General features: G+C 44.7%; 1 protein-coding gene across 5 annotated transcripts in view; it reads left to right on the top strand.

The window, feature by feature from the left end:
• Positions 1-7,015: 7,015 nt before the first annotated feature.
• DGKD (diacylglycerol kinase delta) overlaps positions 7,016-17,292 on the top strand; it is a 98,153-nt gene continuing 87,876 nt past the window's right edge. For 2 of the 5 annotated variants that reach the window (XM_025889293.2, XM_073877012.1), the window contains exons 1-3: positions 7,019-7,225; positions 9,276-9,386; positions 11,070-11,150. In XM_025889293.2, the coding sequence (XP_025745078.1) occupies positions 7,055-7,225; positions 9,276-9,386; positions 11,070-11,150 (363 nt within the window). In that variant the 5' untranslated portion in view covers positions 7,019-7,054. Of the gene's footprint in view, positions 7,226-8,609; positions 8,629-9,275; positions 9,387-11,069; positions 11,151-17,292 lie in introns of those variants that run through there. The other 3 variants (XM_073876996.1, XM_025889303.2, XM_073876991.1) reach the window with 3 other exon arrangements.

Genomic DNA, 17,292 nt, shown 5'->3' with positions numbered 1-17,292 from the left:
TTTATGGTGGTGAAGATCATATGAGATCCTGAGGCTTCCTAAGTTCCTGGTGCAGAGTAGGCCCTGCACACGCACTGACTCTGTCTTCTCCCTGCCCATGTTTGTGAGGTAGGGGAATGCGCACAGTGCCTCTCTTAGGCGGGTTGTTGTTTAGATGGAGTGGGGTCATCTGTGGAGGCCCTTAGATGGGGTCCAGTGAGAGTTGTCCTGGGTGCTGCACCCGGTGGCGGCGGCCTCCCTTCTGTGGGAGTCCTTTTACAATTTTGTACCTTCTAGAGGGCTGGCTTCCTTCCCTGTCTCGTCTGCTCTGGCCCTCCCCCACCCAGAGGGAACCATTCAACCATTTTTATTATTTTATTGTTTTGGTTAATTCTTCCATTGTTTCTGTTTGAAAATTTGAAAATAATAATATATACACATCATTGCTTTTAAGTTTTATCTCTGCACGCACCCACACACCCACCCACCCACACCCACACACCCACCCTCCTTACACAAAAGGTAGCAGGCTCCATATGTGTTCTGCACCTTTCTTTTTTCCACTTAATAGAATCTGGAGATCATTTCATAGCTATATAAAGATCTTCCTCATTCCTTTAACGACCGAATAGTAGTATTTTTGTTTTGTTTTGTTTTTTAATGTACCATAGCTTATTCAACCACTTGCATTATTTTCAGTCTTTTGCTATAATATTTTGCAGTGGATAGCCTTGTATGGACTTCATTTTATGCTCTTTGCCAGAGTATCTGTGGGATGGGCTCCTTGGAGTGGGCATGCAGGGTGAAAGGGTAGATGTGTGGGTTTGTTAGGTTTTGGCAGGCCCCGGCCCTCAGGGCTCACCCCAGGCCCTGTTGGACCAGTGGTGCCCCCAGTACTGGTTTCCCCACGGCCTCGCCCATGGTGCCTCTTTGTTTTTTTTCTGTCAATCCCATGATGATAATGTATTTTAGTTTAGTTTTTTTTTTAAATGACATAGGTCAAGCATATTTTCATGTGTTTAAGGGCCATTTTTACTTATTTTTTTGTGAACGGATTCTTTTAGTTTTTACCCATTTTTCTACCAGATTGTTAGTTTATTCTCAAATTTTAGAAGCTCTTATACATTAGGGATATTAGCCCTCTATGATATTTTGCAGAAAGTTTCCTCAGATCGTGCTGTGCTTGGGCACCGGGGTGATTAGGATCATGAATACAGCCTCAGTCCTTGGGACCTCCTTGATCTGGCCAGGGAGTCAGCCACATGGTGGAGGGTCGTAGGCTTGCATTGTGCACGACAGCTAGCTCTGCCTGGGGAGTTGGAAAGGCCCCTGGAGGTGGTGGCATTTGAGCTGGGTCTCAAGCACAGGAGTTTTCTATCCGCAGTAAGATTCCAGGCAGAGGAAGGATCTGTCCAACAGCATAGGCTTAGCTGGTGTGTTTGGGTCAGATGGGTCAGGGTTCTGGGGCTGAGGTAGTAGGCCCTGGGGTGGGTGGGAGAGGAGCCTCTTGGATTGGAAAGAGCCCTGAACGCCATGGTTGGCTTCCCTCCAAGATGCAGGAGAACCAGGGATGTTTGTAAGTGGGCCGGGCCACTTTGCTTAGGGCAGGGTGCCTATTCATGTCCTCAGGGGAGCTTTTAAACTCTGTGGCTACCTGGGCCCCTGTTGGGGGGGTGGCTGGCAGTGTTTCAGAACTTGCTAGGTAATGCTGCTGCCAGTGGGAGTTGAGTACCTGCAGAAGACTGGAAGCAGGTTGGAGGGAGGATGGTAGAGAATGGAGGACAGGGGCCCCAGACTTCAGTGTGCTCGGTACCTCCTGGGGCTCTGGTCAGAAATTCACATGCTCAGGATTTAGGAGCAGTGAATTGCTCCTTTCACAAGTGTTCCAGGGATTCTAATAGTGGTGGACTGGGTCACCCTTGAGAGACACCAAGACACAGAGATAGGAGACAGAATAATTTAAGCCCAAGGTGGGGATCTGAACTAAGCTGATGGCAGAGGGCCTGAAGATGGACCAGACTCTTAAGTGATTTTAAAGTGGGGTCAGGACTGGATAACCAGTTAGGGATGGGGAGTGAAGGTGGAACAAGTTGCGTATGCCTGATGCTTCTTTCAGCTTTGATGATGCTCTTAACCAAAGAGGAGATACGGGCAGTGGGAGAGCAAGTTAGAAAGTGAGGGGGTGATGAGGCTGGTTTGACATGAGTTACATTTAGAATGTGATGCCTTGGACCGTGAGGACACCAGCGTTTGGTGATAGAACAGCCACTGATGGTGACCGAGCAGGAGCGAACTCAGCCAACCCACCTTTAGTAGACAGGAATGCATTTGGCAGATTGATGATGCCTTTAGGACCCCACACTGTGCTCTCCGCCCCACGACCTTTAGGCTGCTGGCTCCCTGCTCACGGTCTCCCCATGGCTGCCACTGCTCTAGACATGGTGTCTGCATTCACGGCGAGAGGGATGGGGAAGGGGGACTCGAAGCCACACATGTTCTCACACATGGGTGAAGTAGCTCCCTTGCCTTCCCAGCCCTGGCAGGACATCTGTGTAGGTCTCTGTGACCACGTCTGAATCATGTGGCCAGGGCTGGGGAAGTGTGATCAGCGTTGTGATGTTGGCTGCACTTGGTACTAAAACCAGCCCACTCAGAACTGAGAGCGCATTAGCAAAGAGGAGCTATACAGCAGTAATAGGAGAGCCCTCAGATTTAGGGAAGGTGGTTGGGAACTCCAAATGAAGGGCAGATCAAGGAGCAGCTCTTTTGGGGAATTTGGGCATTACTCTTCAGGGCCCACTTTTTGGTTTTCTGCTTTGGTCCTTCCTCATAATACTGGGGACAGGAATGGGACATTTTCCTAATTCTCAGTTACATAGGGGCTTTGGGACATGGTTGCTTTTAATCTTGCAGGCAGCGTGTTAAAGGAGGAAAACCAGGGTAGTGGCAAAGGGCAAGATGACTTCTCTTGATTGGTAAGAAAAGAATGGCGCTGCCCTTTTTTTGTGAGTTATAGCATTTTTGGGGCCTTTAGAAAAAAACTCATGTGGGGCACCTTTGTGTTGTATTGGTGGCACCAGATACAGGGTCTGGCTCTGTGGAGTTGAGAGGACTTCTCCAGCACAGCAGTAACCCACGTGTGGCTCGGGTCTCTCATTCCTGCTGGTTGTTGGTGCCGTGGAGACACTGATGTGTCAACATTCACTTGTGGCCCAAGGTGTGCAGACCTCTCAGCTTCAGATAGGATGTGATAAGACCGGGTGGTAGGTAGGTAGGGGAGTTGTAGGTAAGTTGCAGGCAGTTCTGAATCAGAATGAATCCGGATGAATTTGTGGATGGTGTTTTGAATTGATGAAGCTACCTTTGCTTAATTTATTTAAATCAGAGTTATCAGTAGATTTTTATGATTCATTTTGCCAACAAATATTTTTGGTCTGCTGTCCAGGCCCCAGGTTTGAATTCTGGTTCGTCTTGTTACGAGTTGTGTGGCCTTGAGTGACTTACTTATTTCTTTGGACCCTCACTTCCCTAATTTGTAAAATGGGAATATTACTGCATAACTCCGAAGTTGATGGAAGGTTAATAGGTAAAAATGCCTCCTATGTATTTGGTAAATATGATGGGTACTCAGTAAGCATTTAAAATAAACTCCAGGTCTTTGGGTATGTCATACATGCCTTATTTTTATGAATAAACCATACTGTTTATGGTATTCATATCCTATAAATCATAGAAGGTTTGAGATAAGAGTGAGGGGGGCCTCATGTTTCTTTGTGGTCTGTTAGTAGGCGTTTAACTGTGGACAAGTTTATACAGTCTCTCCTTGCCCAGTTTTTTTTATTTGCCAATTGGAATATTAGCATGTGTTTGTCCTATTAAGAAGGCAAGCAGATGTAAAAAATGCTCATGAAAATTTCAAGTGATATGCAAATTTAAGGTAATAAGTTTTACTAGCTTTTTTTCCACAGAAACATTTTAATAGTTCTTTTATGTATTAACTTTTATGCTAATATCCCCACTTTTTTGAACTTCGTGAATTTGGATGATGTGGACTAATATCAGGTTTATGTAGGTTTTTATTGGAGGACTAAAAAGGTTTAAGGACAGGTAGATCGCTGATGTGAACATTGGACTAGATTTTCACACCTTTCTCCTTTATCTTTCCCCTTCTTTCCTGGCCTGCCTACAGCCCCTGGCCCTGTCCACTCAGGCAGGCTGGTCATCAGGAACACGCGCAAATTCTCACACTTAACCCACACGGGATGCTGATGGCACCAGTGGAGCTCTGCCTGAGATTTTACTTCTGTCCCATGCTGAGTAACATGCATGTAAATGTCAGTGCAGCATAAACGCGTGTAATAAACTGCATGTGTGAACCCAGCAGAGCATCAGGATGTCGCCCCCAGGGATCCTTTCTGTCCAGCACACTGCCCTTCAGCATCTCTTAGTCACCATTGGACTTGCTCCACTTCATGCCTTCTGCCAGTTTTCCATTTAGTAGTTGCTTTTTCTTGTTACTGTTTTGCAGGGGTTCTTAGAATGTTCTGGATGCTGGCTCTGGCCATTGGCAGTATGGCATGTATCTTCTCCCAGACCGTGGCTTCCCTCTTCCCTTTGTGAGGTTCTTTGATCAACAGAAGTTCTCATTTGGAATATAGTTGGCTTTAGCAGTTTTATAGTTTGTGTTTAATATTTTTTCAATCCTATTTAAGACTCCCTTCCCCCAATTCCAAGGTCATAGGCAATTCTCCTTTATTGTCTGCTGAAACTTTTAAAGTTTGGCCTTTTGCATTGCATCCGTAGCCCACGTGTGTGAGGCGGGGGACTGAGAGCATTTTGGCCCTTGGATAACCTGTTGTCTTAGGCCCGGCCACTGACTGGTCCCTCCTTGCCCCCAGCTAGAGACGCTGCTGCTGTCACTTGTCAAGCTTTCAAGTCTGCCAGCATCTATTTCTGGGCTGTCCTGAGCCCCAAATGCTGCCTCTAGTCATTTGCTTTAAGGAATAGTCCAGGACAGGCACAGACTGTTTGGTTGTAGCGCTATACTTCAAAGCAATGTTGATGGTATAGAGCGGGATGCATTCCACATGTTCTAGCAGCCCAAGTGAGTTGAGTGATACAGGCACATCAGTACATGGAAATATTCTGCAGCTGAGAAAGATATACTCACTAATATGGAAGGGTGTTGACAATGTATCATAACAAAAAATAGGAAGTTCAAGTACGGTATGTGCACTATGATCCCATGTTTATAAAAAGTTAAGAAACATGTGGGTTAAAAAACCCCACCTGCCAACTTTGCTTCCTCCCGTCCCAGTCACCAGTGGTGCGCTGTGCTCCGGCTTCGCCCTGGCAGGTCCTCCTCCGACTCCTCCCACTTGGCATCATGAGTGTGGCCTCCTGGGGGCTTTCTCCTTGCCTCTGGCCTTGTGCCCACTTTCTTCTATCCTCCCTTTGGGTTCCTACCTCTCTGTACCCAAGCTTGGTGTCCCGGGGTTCCTGGTCCCCTGTGCCTGCCCTCCTTCTGCTCCTTTTCCATGTGGGTCTTACCAAGGCATCTCCTCTGTTAAACCTTTTCTCACACCCTGACCTCATATCCGCTGCGGTCTCTCTGCTCAGCTCCCCCTGGCATGCTTGAGGACCTCGTGGGCATGCCCCAAACGAAGCCCCCAGCCTCCCCCATGAAACCAGAGTCCTCCTTGCCTCCATCTGTGGTGGCCTTCTTCCCAGGCACCCCAAGCACTCTCATGTCTGTGTCCCTATCTCCCTCCCAGAGGTTCAGTGTTGCTGGCTGCCCTCTTATAAGAGTTTCTGGACTGTTCTGCGTGCCTCTAGGTTTCTCTCTGCCTTTCCTCTGTACTGCGGCCAAAACCATCTTTGCAAAGGTATACCCGAGGACCTGAGACCCACAAGCCTGGCTGTCAGTGATCTGGGCACGTTTGACCAGGGCTTGAGGGGCCTGCGCTTGCCTTTCCCTGCCCACTGGTTTGAAACCTTTTTTTTTCCCCTGAAGATTTTATTTCTTAGAGAGACAGCATAAGCCCACAAGCAGGAGGGACAGAGAATCTCAAGTAGACTGACTGCGCTGAGTGCAGAGCCCGATGCAGGGCTTGATCCCATGACACTGAGATCACGACCTGAGCAGAAACCAAGAGTTGGATGCTTAACTGACTGCGCCACCCAGGCGCCCCTGGTTTGAAGCCTTTTTAAGGGCATCTCCAGAGCTGCCTTCCTCAGTCCTTTGTTCCTGAGCAGGATGACTAGAGATTTGAGCACCCCCCGCCCCCCAGCAGGTGCCCAGGCAGTCTCGCCTGTGGGCCAGGTGCTCTCTGTCTGCTCACCGTGGGTGGCTGTGGCACCCAGGGCCACGCTTAGACTGCTGGTTTCATCCCTGGAGTCCAGCTTGGGGATTTACTTCCTCTCTGGAGGTGGGCACGGGCTCACTTTCCCACTCTGATTCTCAGTGCCTGCATGTGTTTCGAATCTGTCCTTTCTTATTTCCAGTAGTAATGAAGGTACCCTGGATTGCTTGAAGGACAGAGTGGGCCCTTCTGTTTGTGCAGAGAACTTGACAAAATGGTTCTAAGAGCCTGGCCGCCCAGCGTGTACTGATTGAGCTGTGCTTGAGTCTGGGTTTTTGACTTCTGGTTCTCTGCTCCATTGGGTACGAGGAGGAGCCCTGCCAGCTGAGCAGTGTTTCCTGTGGGTGCCATTTACAAGCTGCCAAATGCAAAACACAGCAGATTATTCAGGGGTGTTATTTTCTTGACCGCTTTTAGTTCATTGCTTTTGACTGAGTGTTTAAAAATATTCTACAGCATATCTATAGTATTCTCGAGCAACGAATCAGGAGAAGAAACGCAGTTTCTGAGAAAGCTTCAAAGAAATACTGGTCTTTATCTTTTCCCCAGCCTTTTCCGCTGAAACCCACCAGAGTCTTTTTCTGAGTGCTCTTGTTCTATAAATAGAACAGCGGCCCTCCTTGGGTAGCCCAAGCTCGCAGTGCTCATCCGCTTTCTGAACGATTTGTGTGTGTGTGGTGGAGTGGATTGTATTTTAATTTTGCTTTTCTTTTATGTGTGAGATGTGTGGCAGGAGATGCAAGAAAAAATACTCTAGCATTTATCCTTTAAAGATAACTTATAACTTTTCTGGGTCTGGGCTTGTTGGTTTTGTTGTCTTCTTCTTCTTTTTTTTTTTATTTGCATTTAGGAAGGAGATGGAAGTGGTGACTTCCCGTGCAGAGGTAAGGAAAACAGACGCGTGGGGGCGAGGAGAGGTGCCTTCGCCTCTAAGCAAGTCCTGTGAGGTCAAGGAGGAGAGGCTGTCCCGGAGCTCGGTGCGGGCGCTTGTGGGTCTGCATCGCTGTGCACAGACGTAGCTGTTCTGGGTCTCCGAAGAGCACGTTGCCATGAGTGTCCACGTGTATGTGGCTCCGAAAAGAATGTTAGGAAACAACCTGCTAGTCCTTCTGTATGGGGGATGGTTTCTACCTGCAACTCCTGGGATCCGAGTGCACGCGTTCTCTATGGCTCGACACAGTTCCCACCCTTGAGAACAGCAGTGCCTTCGTTTAGTTAAGGATGGCAGTTTCAGATTCTGTGACCGTAGTTGCGTGTCTGTTCCTTTGATCATTGGGTGAGGTTGTGGTCTTCTCTCTGCCGCTGGCACTCTTTAATTACCTGGGAGAGCGGGTGGGTGATGTCCTCAGAAGTAGGGGGGAGGCATGTGCCACAGAACGAGGAGGGAGATTGCACAGTAGTTCTTCTCCTGGGAGTTGGAGAAGATTGCTGTTCGTACCACGAGGCAGGCTGGCCGGCCAGCACAGCTCCCGTGACACCTGGCCCACGGTCACGAGCTGGCCTGTGCAGCCTCCCCTGGCTGGGAAGCTGCCTAAGAGGTATCCTGTGGTGGGGACAAAGAGGGGAGCAGTGGCCTGCACTCCCAGGCCCCCCCCCCGGCCCCCCAGGCGCTGTGTGGCTCAGGTTGGGGTGCCGGTGCATGGCCCCATGTTGGTGGTGTGTGTGGGATCAGGGGCGTTCTTCGGCGTTCTTCTCAGGATTGGGGTTAGCTGCATCCCAAGTTCCCTCCCTGCTCTGTTTGGAGTTGGCTGGTGGAGGGACCAGATCGCGCCGGTGTTCTGCTCTTGCCTTCTGATGTGTTTGGGTTACGTGAGGTTTCTGTGTCTGGTTTCATCTTATGTCGTCTTCAGTAGCCACAGGTCCCCAAGTGCTTTGTACAGATAACTATCTTTAAAAAGTTACTTAAAGTGCAAAGCTATATGGGATTAGGTAATTCATCTAAAACATCTCTGAACCGGTATTGGTGTATTGGAGCAGAGTTGTTGTGCATTCTGTCTGATTCCACAGTGAGACTTCTTGTACAATGGTCATTTCTGGCAGCTGGGGAAAAAGAAGTATGCACATGCCGAGAACCAGGCTCTTGTTTCAGGCACGTTGTTTATTCATTTTGACTCTTCGTGGCTCCCAGTGGTTCGGATGTCTAATGATCAAGTAGTTCTTTGAGCATTTCACTTCTGGGTGTCCTGCAGGGCTCCCTTGTCCTATTAGACCAGCCCCCGGGACAGCACAAGAGGGGAAACAGCTCCAGGAGAAGCCATGTCCCATTCGTGGCTTTAATTGAGCCAAGGTGAGTGGACTGGACTACCATCCACCTCGGCTGTTAAGGGAAGGAACTCCAGTTTCATGGTGGACTGATCAGACTTACAGGATGAGAGGAGTTTCAGTGACTTTGGTTGTGGCACTTCTCTCTGACAGTTTGGGCAGAGGCACATGCCTAGCTTGTGAATGGGGTGAGGGTTGAGTGGGGTGCAGGCCTGGAGCTGCCTACCCCATAGCAACCTACGTCGACAGTTTTGGCAACAGGATCCTGAGAAATGGCAGGAGGCCAGGGAACATGGAGACGGGGCCAAGAATAGCTGAAAAATACCAAATGTTGAAGTTGGAGAATGCTCTGGCCCCTTGCTGCTTTCTGTGGCCCTGCGAGTCTTCATGTCCCCTTCTGTTGATCCCCTGGGCATGGCCAGGCACACCGTGGGCCCCTGACACCCTCACTGCTCAGGCATGCCATAGTCCCTTAGAGAATTGTGTAGCCCTCCCGGGCAGCGCGCTTGGCCTGTCCAGAGGCCAGGGTCTAGGGAGAGTGTGAGAAGTACTTCAGTTAGGCCCCTGGCCTAACTGGTCACACACACACTGGCCCATCCATGTGCGGTTCCGTGGGACGGGCTCGAGGGCACCGTGCAGACGCTTGCTCATGGATCATTTCTGTGCTTTCAGACTGTCATCAAGGAAGGGATGCTGACCAAACAGAACAATTCATTCCAGCGATCAAAAAGGAGATACTTTAAGCTGCGGGGGCGAACACTGTACTACGCAAAAACGGCAAAGGTGAGGTGCGGTGGAGACCACTTGAGACCAGACTCGGGAGGGGCTGCAGGGGAGAGGTTCCCTACCGAGTCCGCATCCTGGGACAAACCTCCACTGCTTACGGCTGTTATTTCCAGCAAGTTTGGTAATACTCCAGGGTGCTAGCTTTAATTTGTCTCAAGGGATGTTTTATTTCTTATAAACGTTGGCTTTTACTCACTTTTCTTTTCCTTAATGTCCTATGTCACCATTGGGGAAAGGGGGAAATGTCACAGAAATAATGAAATTACAGTTACAGATCTTTCTTTTGGAAGAATTGGGGGTCACAGGCTTATAAATCTCTTATGGGCTAAAATATCTTTTTTTTCTTTAAAAGCACTTTACTGACAAGTGATTTAGAGAAATGGTCAATTTATAATTGACAAGCAAAAAGCTATAGATATTTAATGTATACACCTTAATGAGTTTGGAGATAAGAAGTACATACGTGTGAAACTAATTGAAGCTGTTTTTGGAGCTGTATTGGGCTTGTTGGTGTGTGAACAGAACTGTGAAGTTCTGTCTCGAGGCCTCTAGCCGAGCTCCTCCTTCCCCTGTGCCAGTTTGTGTGTGAGCTTTGCAGCGAGAGTCGCCGGGCTCTAGCGGAAGACAAGGAGCCACTGAAAGCCACTGAATTCTGTCGTGTTTAAGCAAATGTGTGTAAAACTAGTTTTCATGTTCTGAATACCAGTATTGTATCAGTATTATTGTCAATACTGATATTTTGGTATTAAAATGTAAATGATTCAGATTCCAATTTTTTTTTTTTTTGAGATTTATCCCTAGAGAGTGCAGTAAAATTTGAAATTGAACAGAGCAACTTGTTTAGAGAGGGTTCTGACCACATCCCTCATTAAAAAAAAGAAACCAAAAAAACAAAAAACCGCTTATAGTTATTTTAGTTCTGTGTGTGTGTGGAGAGGGGGTTTGGGGGAGGAGGTTCGTTACTTTAAAAGGGTGAGTCTCTTTTCTAAGTCATTAGCGTTTCCTCCAGGTGTTCCCAGTGGAGTCCTCTTAGAGGGGACAGTAAGGTAAACAGGAGATGGGCACTGTGGGGATTTGGGGGATAGTGGAGAGGAAATACTCGGTTGGGGGGAAGGTCCCCAGCGTAATTACCAGTCCTCCTTCTGGAGCCTAGCTGTCTCTCTCTCTCCAGGACTAGATTCCTTCTGGTCTGCTCCTTTGTTTTTTTTTCATGGCCAGATCCCTTCTATTTGGGTTGGTCTCTCTTCCTAGAATCATTGATTTTAGCCAGGACCTTTCCCCCTAAGTGTGCTAGCTGGAAGGACAGAGGATCCTCAGGCTGGAGCCCTGCTCCCTCAGGTGGACTCTGTGTGAGGGCATATTTCACATATAAAAGTGAAATGCTGATTACAAAAAATAAATATGGAAATCACAGTGGTTTTTTTGTTTTGTTTTGTTTTTCTCCACTAATGCAATCACTCATGAACTCCTGACTTAAAAAACACACAGAGCTCTACCTGTGAGCTCTGTGCTCTTGGTTAGAAGCAGGTAGGGTGGATGCAGTCAGTGTTCGTGTAGTTATCAAGTGCTCAAGTTCCGAGGCGCTTGGGCGTTGTGGGTGCTTGGCTGGGGTTGAGGGAGAGTGGCTGGGCCAGGGTGCCTTGGCCCCGCACTGACTATGGTGCCTGTGTCTCTCTCCAGTCCATCATATTTGATGAGGTGGATCTGACAGATGCCAGCGTGGCTGAATCCAGCACCAAGAATGTCAACAACAGTTTCACGGTGAGACTCTGGACCACGCCTTTCTTGATTCCTCACCACATTTTGCTTTCCTTTTTAATTTGAACAAGGGTGTGTGAGCAGTTCAGACCTTTTTATTTTTATTTTTTTCTGATTGGAACACTTCCTGGCAAATTTTGAATTTAATGTTGAAAATAATAGAATAGTTGGAGAAAAACTGAGAATTTGGCACTTGTAAGCTCAAATGAACAAGAGGGTCCAAGTGAATTTTTTAACATGTTGTTGTTTACATTTCTCTAACAGTTTTGCACAGAGGTTTGTTTTTTATGATTATTGTAGAAAATTTGGAAAACACAGGAAAATATGTCCAAACAACCATAATTCAGCTACCTCAAAACACATGCTGTTGATACTTTGATATTTTGGTGTGTTTCGTTACATTTAAACTGTTTCCTTCCCTACCCCCAAATTTATAGAAGTTACACTGTACTTTTTGCGAAAGTTCCAAATGCCTAAAATCGTGTGACCTCACTGCCCAGAGGTCGCCAGCTGCTCCCTCTGGAGTGTTCCTCTTTATTTCTAAATACCTGTGCCTTGCCCCACGTACACCAGGAGATTGTTATGATCCTTTTATTTTATACCTGTTTTTTTTTTTTTCCTCTTGACAATTCATGGTGGACTTTTCCCCATGTCGGTTGATCAAAACGTTCCTCATATTTTTTAATGGCTATATAGATAGCATTTCTGGTATGACTACAATTTTGGGTTCAGGGGCCGACTTTAAAATCTGTCTGTATTGAGTGTGACTCTAATGGCAGGAATGGAATATTAAAAGTATGTTTCTCTGTATTATTAAGCTAGCCAGCCTAGAAGTAGAGTATGCTCCCTGATTTTTTCTTTCTTTTTTTTTTTTCAATTCTTTTATAACTCAGTCAAAGTGGGTAATTTTCTTTACATTTAGGATCTGACATTTTGGGTTAGTGTTAGTTTCGGATACTTTCAGGTTTTGTTTTATTTATTTATGGGCTGATTATTGATGTTGCTGAAGTGAATGGGATTTTCCTTCCTCCATTTAGACTTCTACTTATTTTGTTTTGATATAACTAACTACTTGGTTTTGGTTCATGGCTTATCGAATTAGTCAGACTTTCCTGGTGGTCTCTCTTATTCTTCGTTTTACTTGGGATATTTTTATTTTTACTCCATTAATTTTATTGTTTACTTACTGGTTAGGGAGAGACTTTTAAAACTATAAGTGGATTATTTTGTGATTTGTGGCTTTTAGAGTTTTTAATAGGAATAGGTATTTTATTGGGGTGTTTTTGAGCATTAATTTAGTTGATTGTGTTGGTTTTAGGTATTTGTGCATTTCCTAATAATAAATTGTTCTTGGTAACGTTAAATTTTGCAGCCTAATTTTGTGTTTAGAATGTTCCTATCTAATGTGTATGGATGGACATTTCCTTTGGGACAGGAGGTAACTTTTGTTGTGTTTTGATCTCAGAGTTATACTAGCCTCATAAAATTCACTTAGTAACTATCCATAACTTTATGTGTTCCGGAACACTTTATAAAGCTTTAGAATTGATCGTTTCTTGAAAGTATGAGAGAACTTCCTTTAAATTCTCTGTCATAAAGACTAGTCAGAGGGTGGGTGCCTGGGTGGCTCAGTTGGTTAAGCATCTGCCTTCCGCTCCAGTTATGATCCAGGGTCCCAGAGCCCTACATTGGGCTCCCTGCTCTGCAGCGGAGCCTGCTTCTCCCTCTCCCTCTGCCTGCCGCGCCCCCTGCTTGTGCGCACTCTCTCTCTCTCTCTCTGTCAAATAAATAAATAAAATCTTAAAAAAAGAAAGACTCTTTAGGGGAGGTAAGGCTGTGAAAAGTTTTAGTTTTGCTTTCTGATCATTTGAGCTTTTTTACTCCTTGACTCCATTTTTATAATTTACTTTCCCACTTATCCCACCTTTAAATTTAGTAGCACGAATTATTTGCATTTTAAACATCAGTGTCTCTGGTTATATCCCTTTTGCATTTCTAATATTATTTGTTTAGCTTTTGTTTTTCTTGTCAGATTTCTTAAACTCCATCCCTTTTGTTGTTTTTGTAAGACAACCAGTTCTTGGATTATTGATCAGTTCCATTTTTCTGGTACCTAATTCAATTTCTGCATTTATATTTATTGTCTCTTTTTTGCTTTTCACAACTTTTAAAAACAACTTACTGATTAGCTTATTCTTCTGTTGTGTGTGTGTGTATAATTATATTGACAATAAAATTATGAAAATATGAGGGACTCTGAATTGAACTCTGAGTGCCTTTCTGTTCACATTCCAAAAGTTGTTTTTTCTCCCAGTAGAAAAGTGTTACTAGAGACAAATTACTGATCATTCAAGTTATTAAAGAAAATTTTGAATTATATAAATATAAATAGGAAATTTAAAACCATCCATATTCCTATTACCCAAAGATACCTGGTAATATATTTTGGTTGATGTCATCCCACAAATACATTTTATAAAATATGGTTTTTAACCTTCTTTCTTTAGTTAACAATGAGCTTTTCCTCTCAACCTTTAAAATCTTGTTTACTGATGCTACATAGTATTCTTTTTTTTTTTTTAAAGATTTTATTTATTTATTTGAGAGAGAGAATGAGAGATAGAGAGCACGAGAGGGAAGAGGGTCAGAGGGAGAAGCAGACTCCCCGCTGAGCAGGGAGCCCGATGTGGGACTCGATCCCGGGACTCCAGGAGCATGGCCTGAGCTGAAGGCAGTCGCTTAACCAACTGGGCCACCCAGGCTCCCTGCTACATAGTATTCTAACATATAAATGTGTAAGTTTATTTAAGCAGTCCCTATAGTGAATGTAACTTTTTTTCCTATCATAAAATTGTGTTATACACTTGTACACAGATCCTTTGGGGCATTTCTGATTATTTCTATAAAGTCTTAGAAATGGAATTCCATTTGAGGTACAAATTTTGAACTTTTAAAAGGCTTTGACAAATAAATGAGGTACTGAATACGTGTTATAGCTTGTATGAGCCTTGAAAACATGATGCTGAGTGAAAGAAGCCAGACACAAAAGGCCACATATCTTGATGATTCCATTGATATGAAATGCCACAATAGGCAAATCTGTAGAGACAGAAAACAGATTAGTGGCTGGGAGGGGGTGTGGAGGAGGGAGGCATGACTGCTGGAGGTACGGATTTTTTTGAGGGGATGACAGAATGTTCTAGAATTACGTACAGGTGGTGGTTGCAGAACTTTGTGAGTATCCTAAAACACAGTGAATTGTATATTTTAAAAGGGTGAATTGTGGGGCGCCTGGGTGGCTCAGTCATTAAGCGACTGCCTTCGGCTCAGGTCATGGTCCCAGGGTCCTGGGATCGAGCCCCGCATCGGGCTCCCTGCTCGGCGGGAAGCCTGCTTCTCCCTCTCCCGCTCCCCCTGCTTGTGTTTCCTCTCTCACTGTGTCTCTCTGTCAAATAAATAAATAAAATCTTTAAAAAAAAAAAAAGGTGAATTGTGCAGGAATTGTTTCTCAGTAAAAATATAATGGAAGAAATAGGATGATACTATGCTTTCGGTACTGTATGAGTTAATATGGAGCTTTGTCAGCCGGATCTGAGAATGAACCCTGATTCATACATTGTCTCTATGGGAAAATGTGTTCTGACTGCCAAACACTTAACTTCCAGATGTAGATCCTGTCTGTGTTGGAGAGACCTCTGGAACTCCATCTCTGTCAGGTAGTCATGGATAATTCCCAGCCTTCAGGGCAGAGGCACCAATTCTTTTGCATTTATTTTCCATTTTGTTAGTGCTTTAAAAACTGCCTTTTCATCTGAGGATGTGCTGAAAGGACCAGAGAAAGATTAATACTGAGGTTCCCCAGAAACATTCCAAGATAAGGAAGCTCATCCCATGAGTGATTCATGATGGCATGTGGAATATGGAGATAAATGGGGAGAACTTGCAGTCCAGTTCCTCCCAGTCATGCTTCTGTAGAGAGTCTGTCAGTTCTGGGGCTGCGGGTGATAGAAATATTTTCTTTGCTTAAAATACACACTTAATGATTATCCCTCTTTCTAACCCCCTGTGGTGTTTACTGTCTGAACTCTGAACCGGTTGCGTACCATACAGCAAACTGCCAGAGTCTCTGTGCGGGTCTCTCTTCCATCGGCTGGGCCCTTGTGGACTTTGCCAGTGCCTGGCCCACATGCCCAAGGCACGAGAGCAGAATGAACAAATGTATTTGCCCAGAAGCTACGACATTTCCTGGGACATCTCATTTGGTTTTCCAATTATTTCAGTAGTAATTTCCCATTTTCACGATTTCTACTAAAATTGCATGCCTGATACAAACAACGAGTCAATGAAAGCTGCTGCTATCATCAATCAGTTAATGGTTGGGAACCTTTTGTAGCTGGAGAAGCAGGAGTAAATTTCCTCCATAGTGCAAAAGGCTCCATTTTTCTTCCTCCTCCACATGGCCAGAGAGCTGCACTGTAAAGAAATTGGGACCCGTGGGGCAAGAGACTTCAAGGGAGATATTTGGGGAGAGGAGAGATTTTTTATTTTTTATTTTTTATTTTTTTTTTTAAAGATTTTATTTATTTATTTGAGAGACAGAGAGAATGAGAGAGAAAGCACATGAGATGGGGGGAGGGTCAGAGGGAGAAGCAGACTCCCTGCTGAGCAGGGAGCCCGATGCGGGACTCGATCCAGGGACTCCAGGATCATGACCTGAGCTGAAGGCAGTCGCTCAACCAACTGAGCCGCCCAGGCGCCCAAGGAGAGATTTTTTAGACAGGCTGGATGGAAGAGGTGGAACAGACGAGACTTATGTAACTAGACGGGGGTCTGCTTGTCCTCCTAGTCTTTAAGAAGAGAAGCTGGGATGAAGTAAAGACAGAAGGATTGCCTTTAGAATCTTCATAGGTGGTGCAGTGGCGGTGGGAGCTTCCAGAAGATGGGGAGCGGAGCTGACAGTGCCCTCTGCCTTCTCACCTTCAAGTGGGGCCGCCTCTCACAAGGCCACAAACAAAGCGGCATGAAGAAGAAAAGGGGATTTGCCAACTTTAGATCCCAGCCTCTGTAATAACGTGAAATTGTGTTTTTGGTGATTGAACATGTTAATACTAATCATTGAAAACTTAAAGACTTTTGAGACGTCATTGCCCACTTGCCCTTAGAACTTATGTCCACAGGACTTCATGAAAGTTCTCTCTTTCTGTCCTTTTATAAACACCACGTGTTAGCATTTTAGAATATCTTTGCCACTTGGATAGTTTAAAAATGGTAATTTGTTTTGATTTGTTTCTTTGACTATCAAAGTGACGTTGAACATTGGCCATTGAATTTTTCTTTTGATGATTTCTTCCTGTGCTTTCAGATAGTTAGCACTATATTTTTAGGGTTCAAAATTACCTCACTCATTCACTTTCTGTCTAAATCTGCCTTCATTGGTTGTGATAGTTTTAGTGCTTTGTCTTTGTCTTTTTTTTTTTTTTTTTAACCTAGATTTCATACACTAATAGCGGGGCTGATGTTAACCAGGTAAAAATACTGTTCATTTTTCCTTTATGCTTCTTCCCATTTTCTAACGTGTTTTAAGATTATTTTTAGCATTATGATCACAAAATTACAGATTTGTGCTGAAGGTATATTTTTACTACCATTACTTTCCAAAGGAGTTTGTCAAAGCAGAGTTTCTATTTTACTGGAACTTTATATATTTCAAATAAGTTTTTAGATTGAAAAATGACTTACATACCAAAAAATACACAAATGTGCAAGCTTGATGTGTAATGGCCACTCAGATCAAGTGGTAGAACATCTCCAAGCCCAGAGAGGCTCCCTTCATGATCTGTTAACCTCCCCTCTCCAAATGTAACCACTGTCCTGACCTCCAACACTGTAGATTTTTAGTTTTGATCGTTTCAGATATTTGATATAAATGACATTATAATGTATATTATTTTGTGTCTTTGCGATCTATGCATTTCCTAATATCATGGCACTTGGGGGATTTTTCTAGTTGTATTGTTATTGATTTCTAGTTTCATTCTACTATAATCAGAAAATATACTTTATGATTTTAATCCTTTGGAATTGTTGAGACTTTTTATGACCCACCAGTTTTCATAAATGTTCCATGTGCATTTGAACATAACTT

This window comes from Callorhinus ursinus, unplaced genomic scaffold (assembly GCF_003265705.2).
Source record: "Callorhinus ursinus isolate GAN/ISIS: 27379988/994484 unplaced genomic scaffold, GSC_fseal_2.0 scaffold2, whole genome shotgun sequence".
Classification (NCBI taxonomy): domain Eukaryota; kingdom Metazoa; phylum Chordata; class Mammalia; order Carnivora; family Otariidae; genus Callorhinus; species Callorhinus ursinus.
This window is presented reverse-complemented; position numbering and strand designations above follow the sequence as displayed.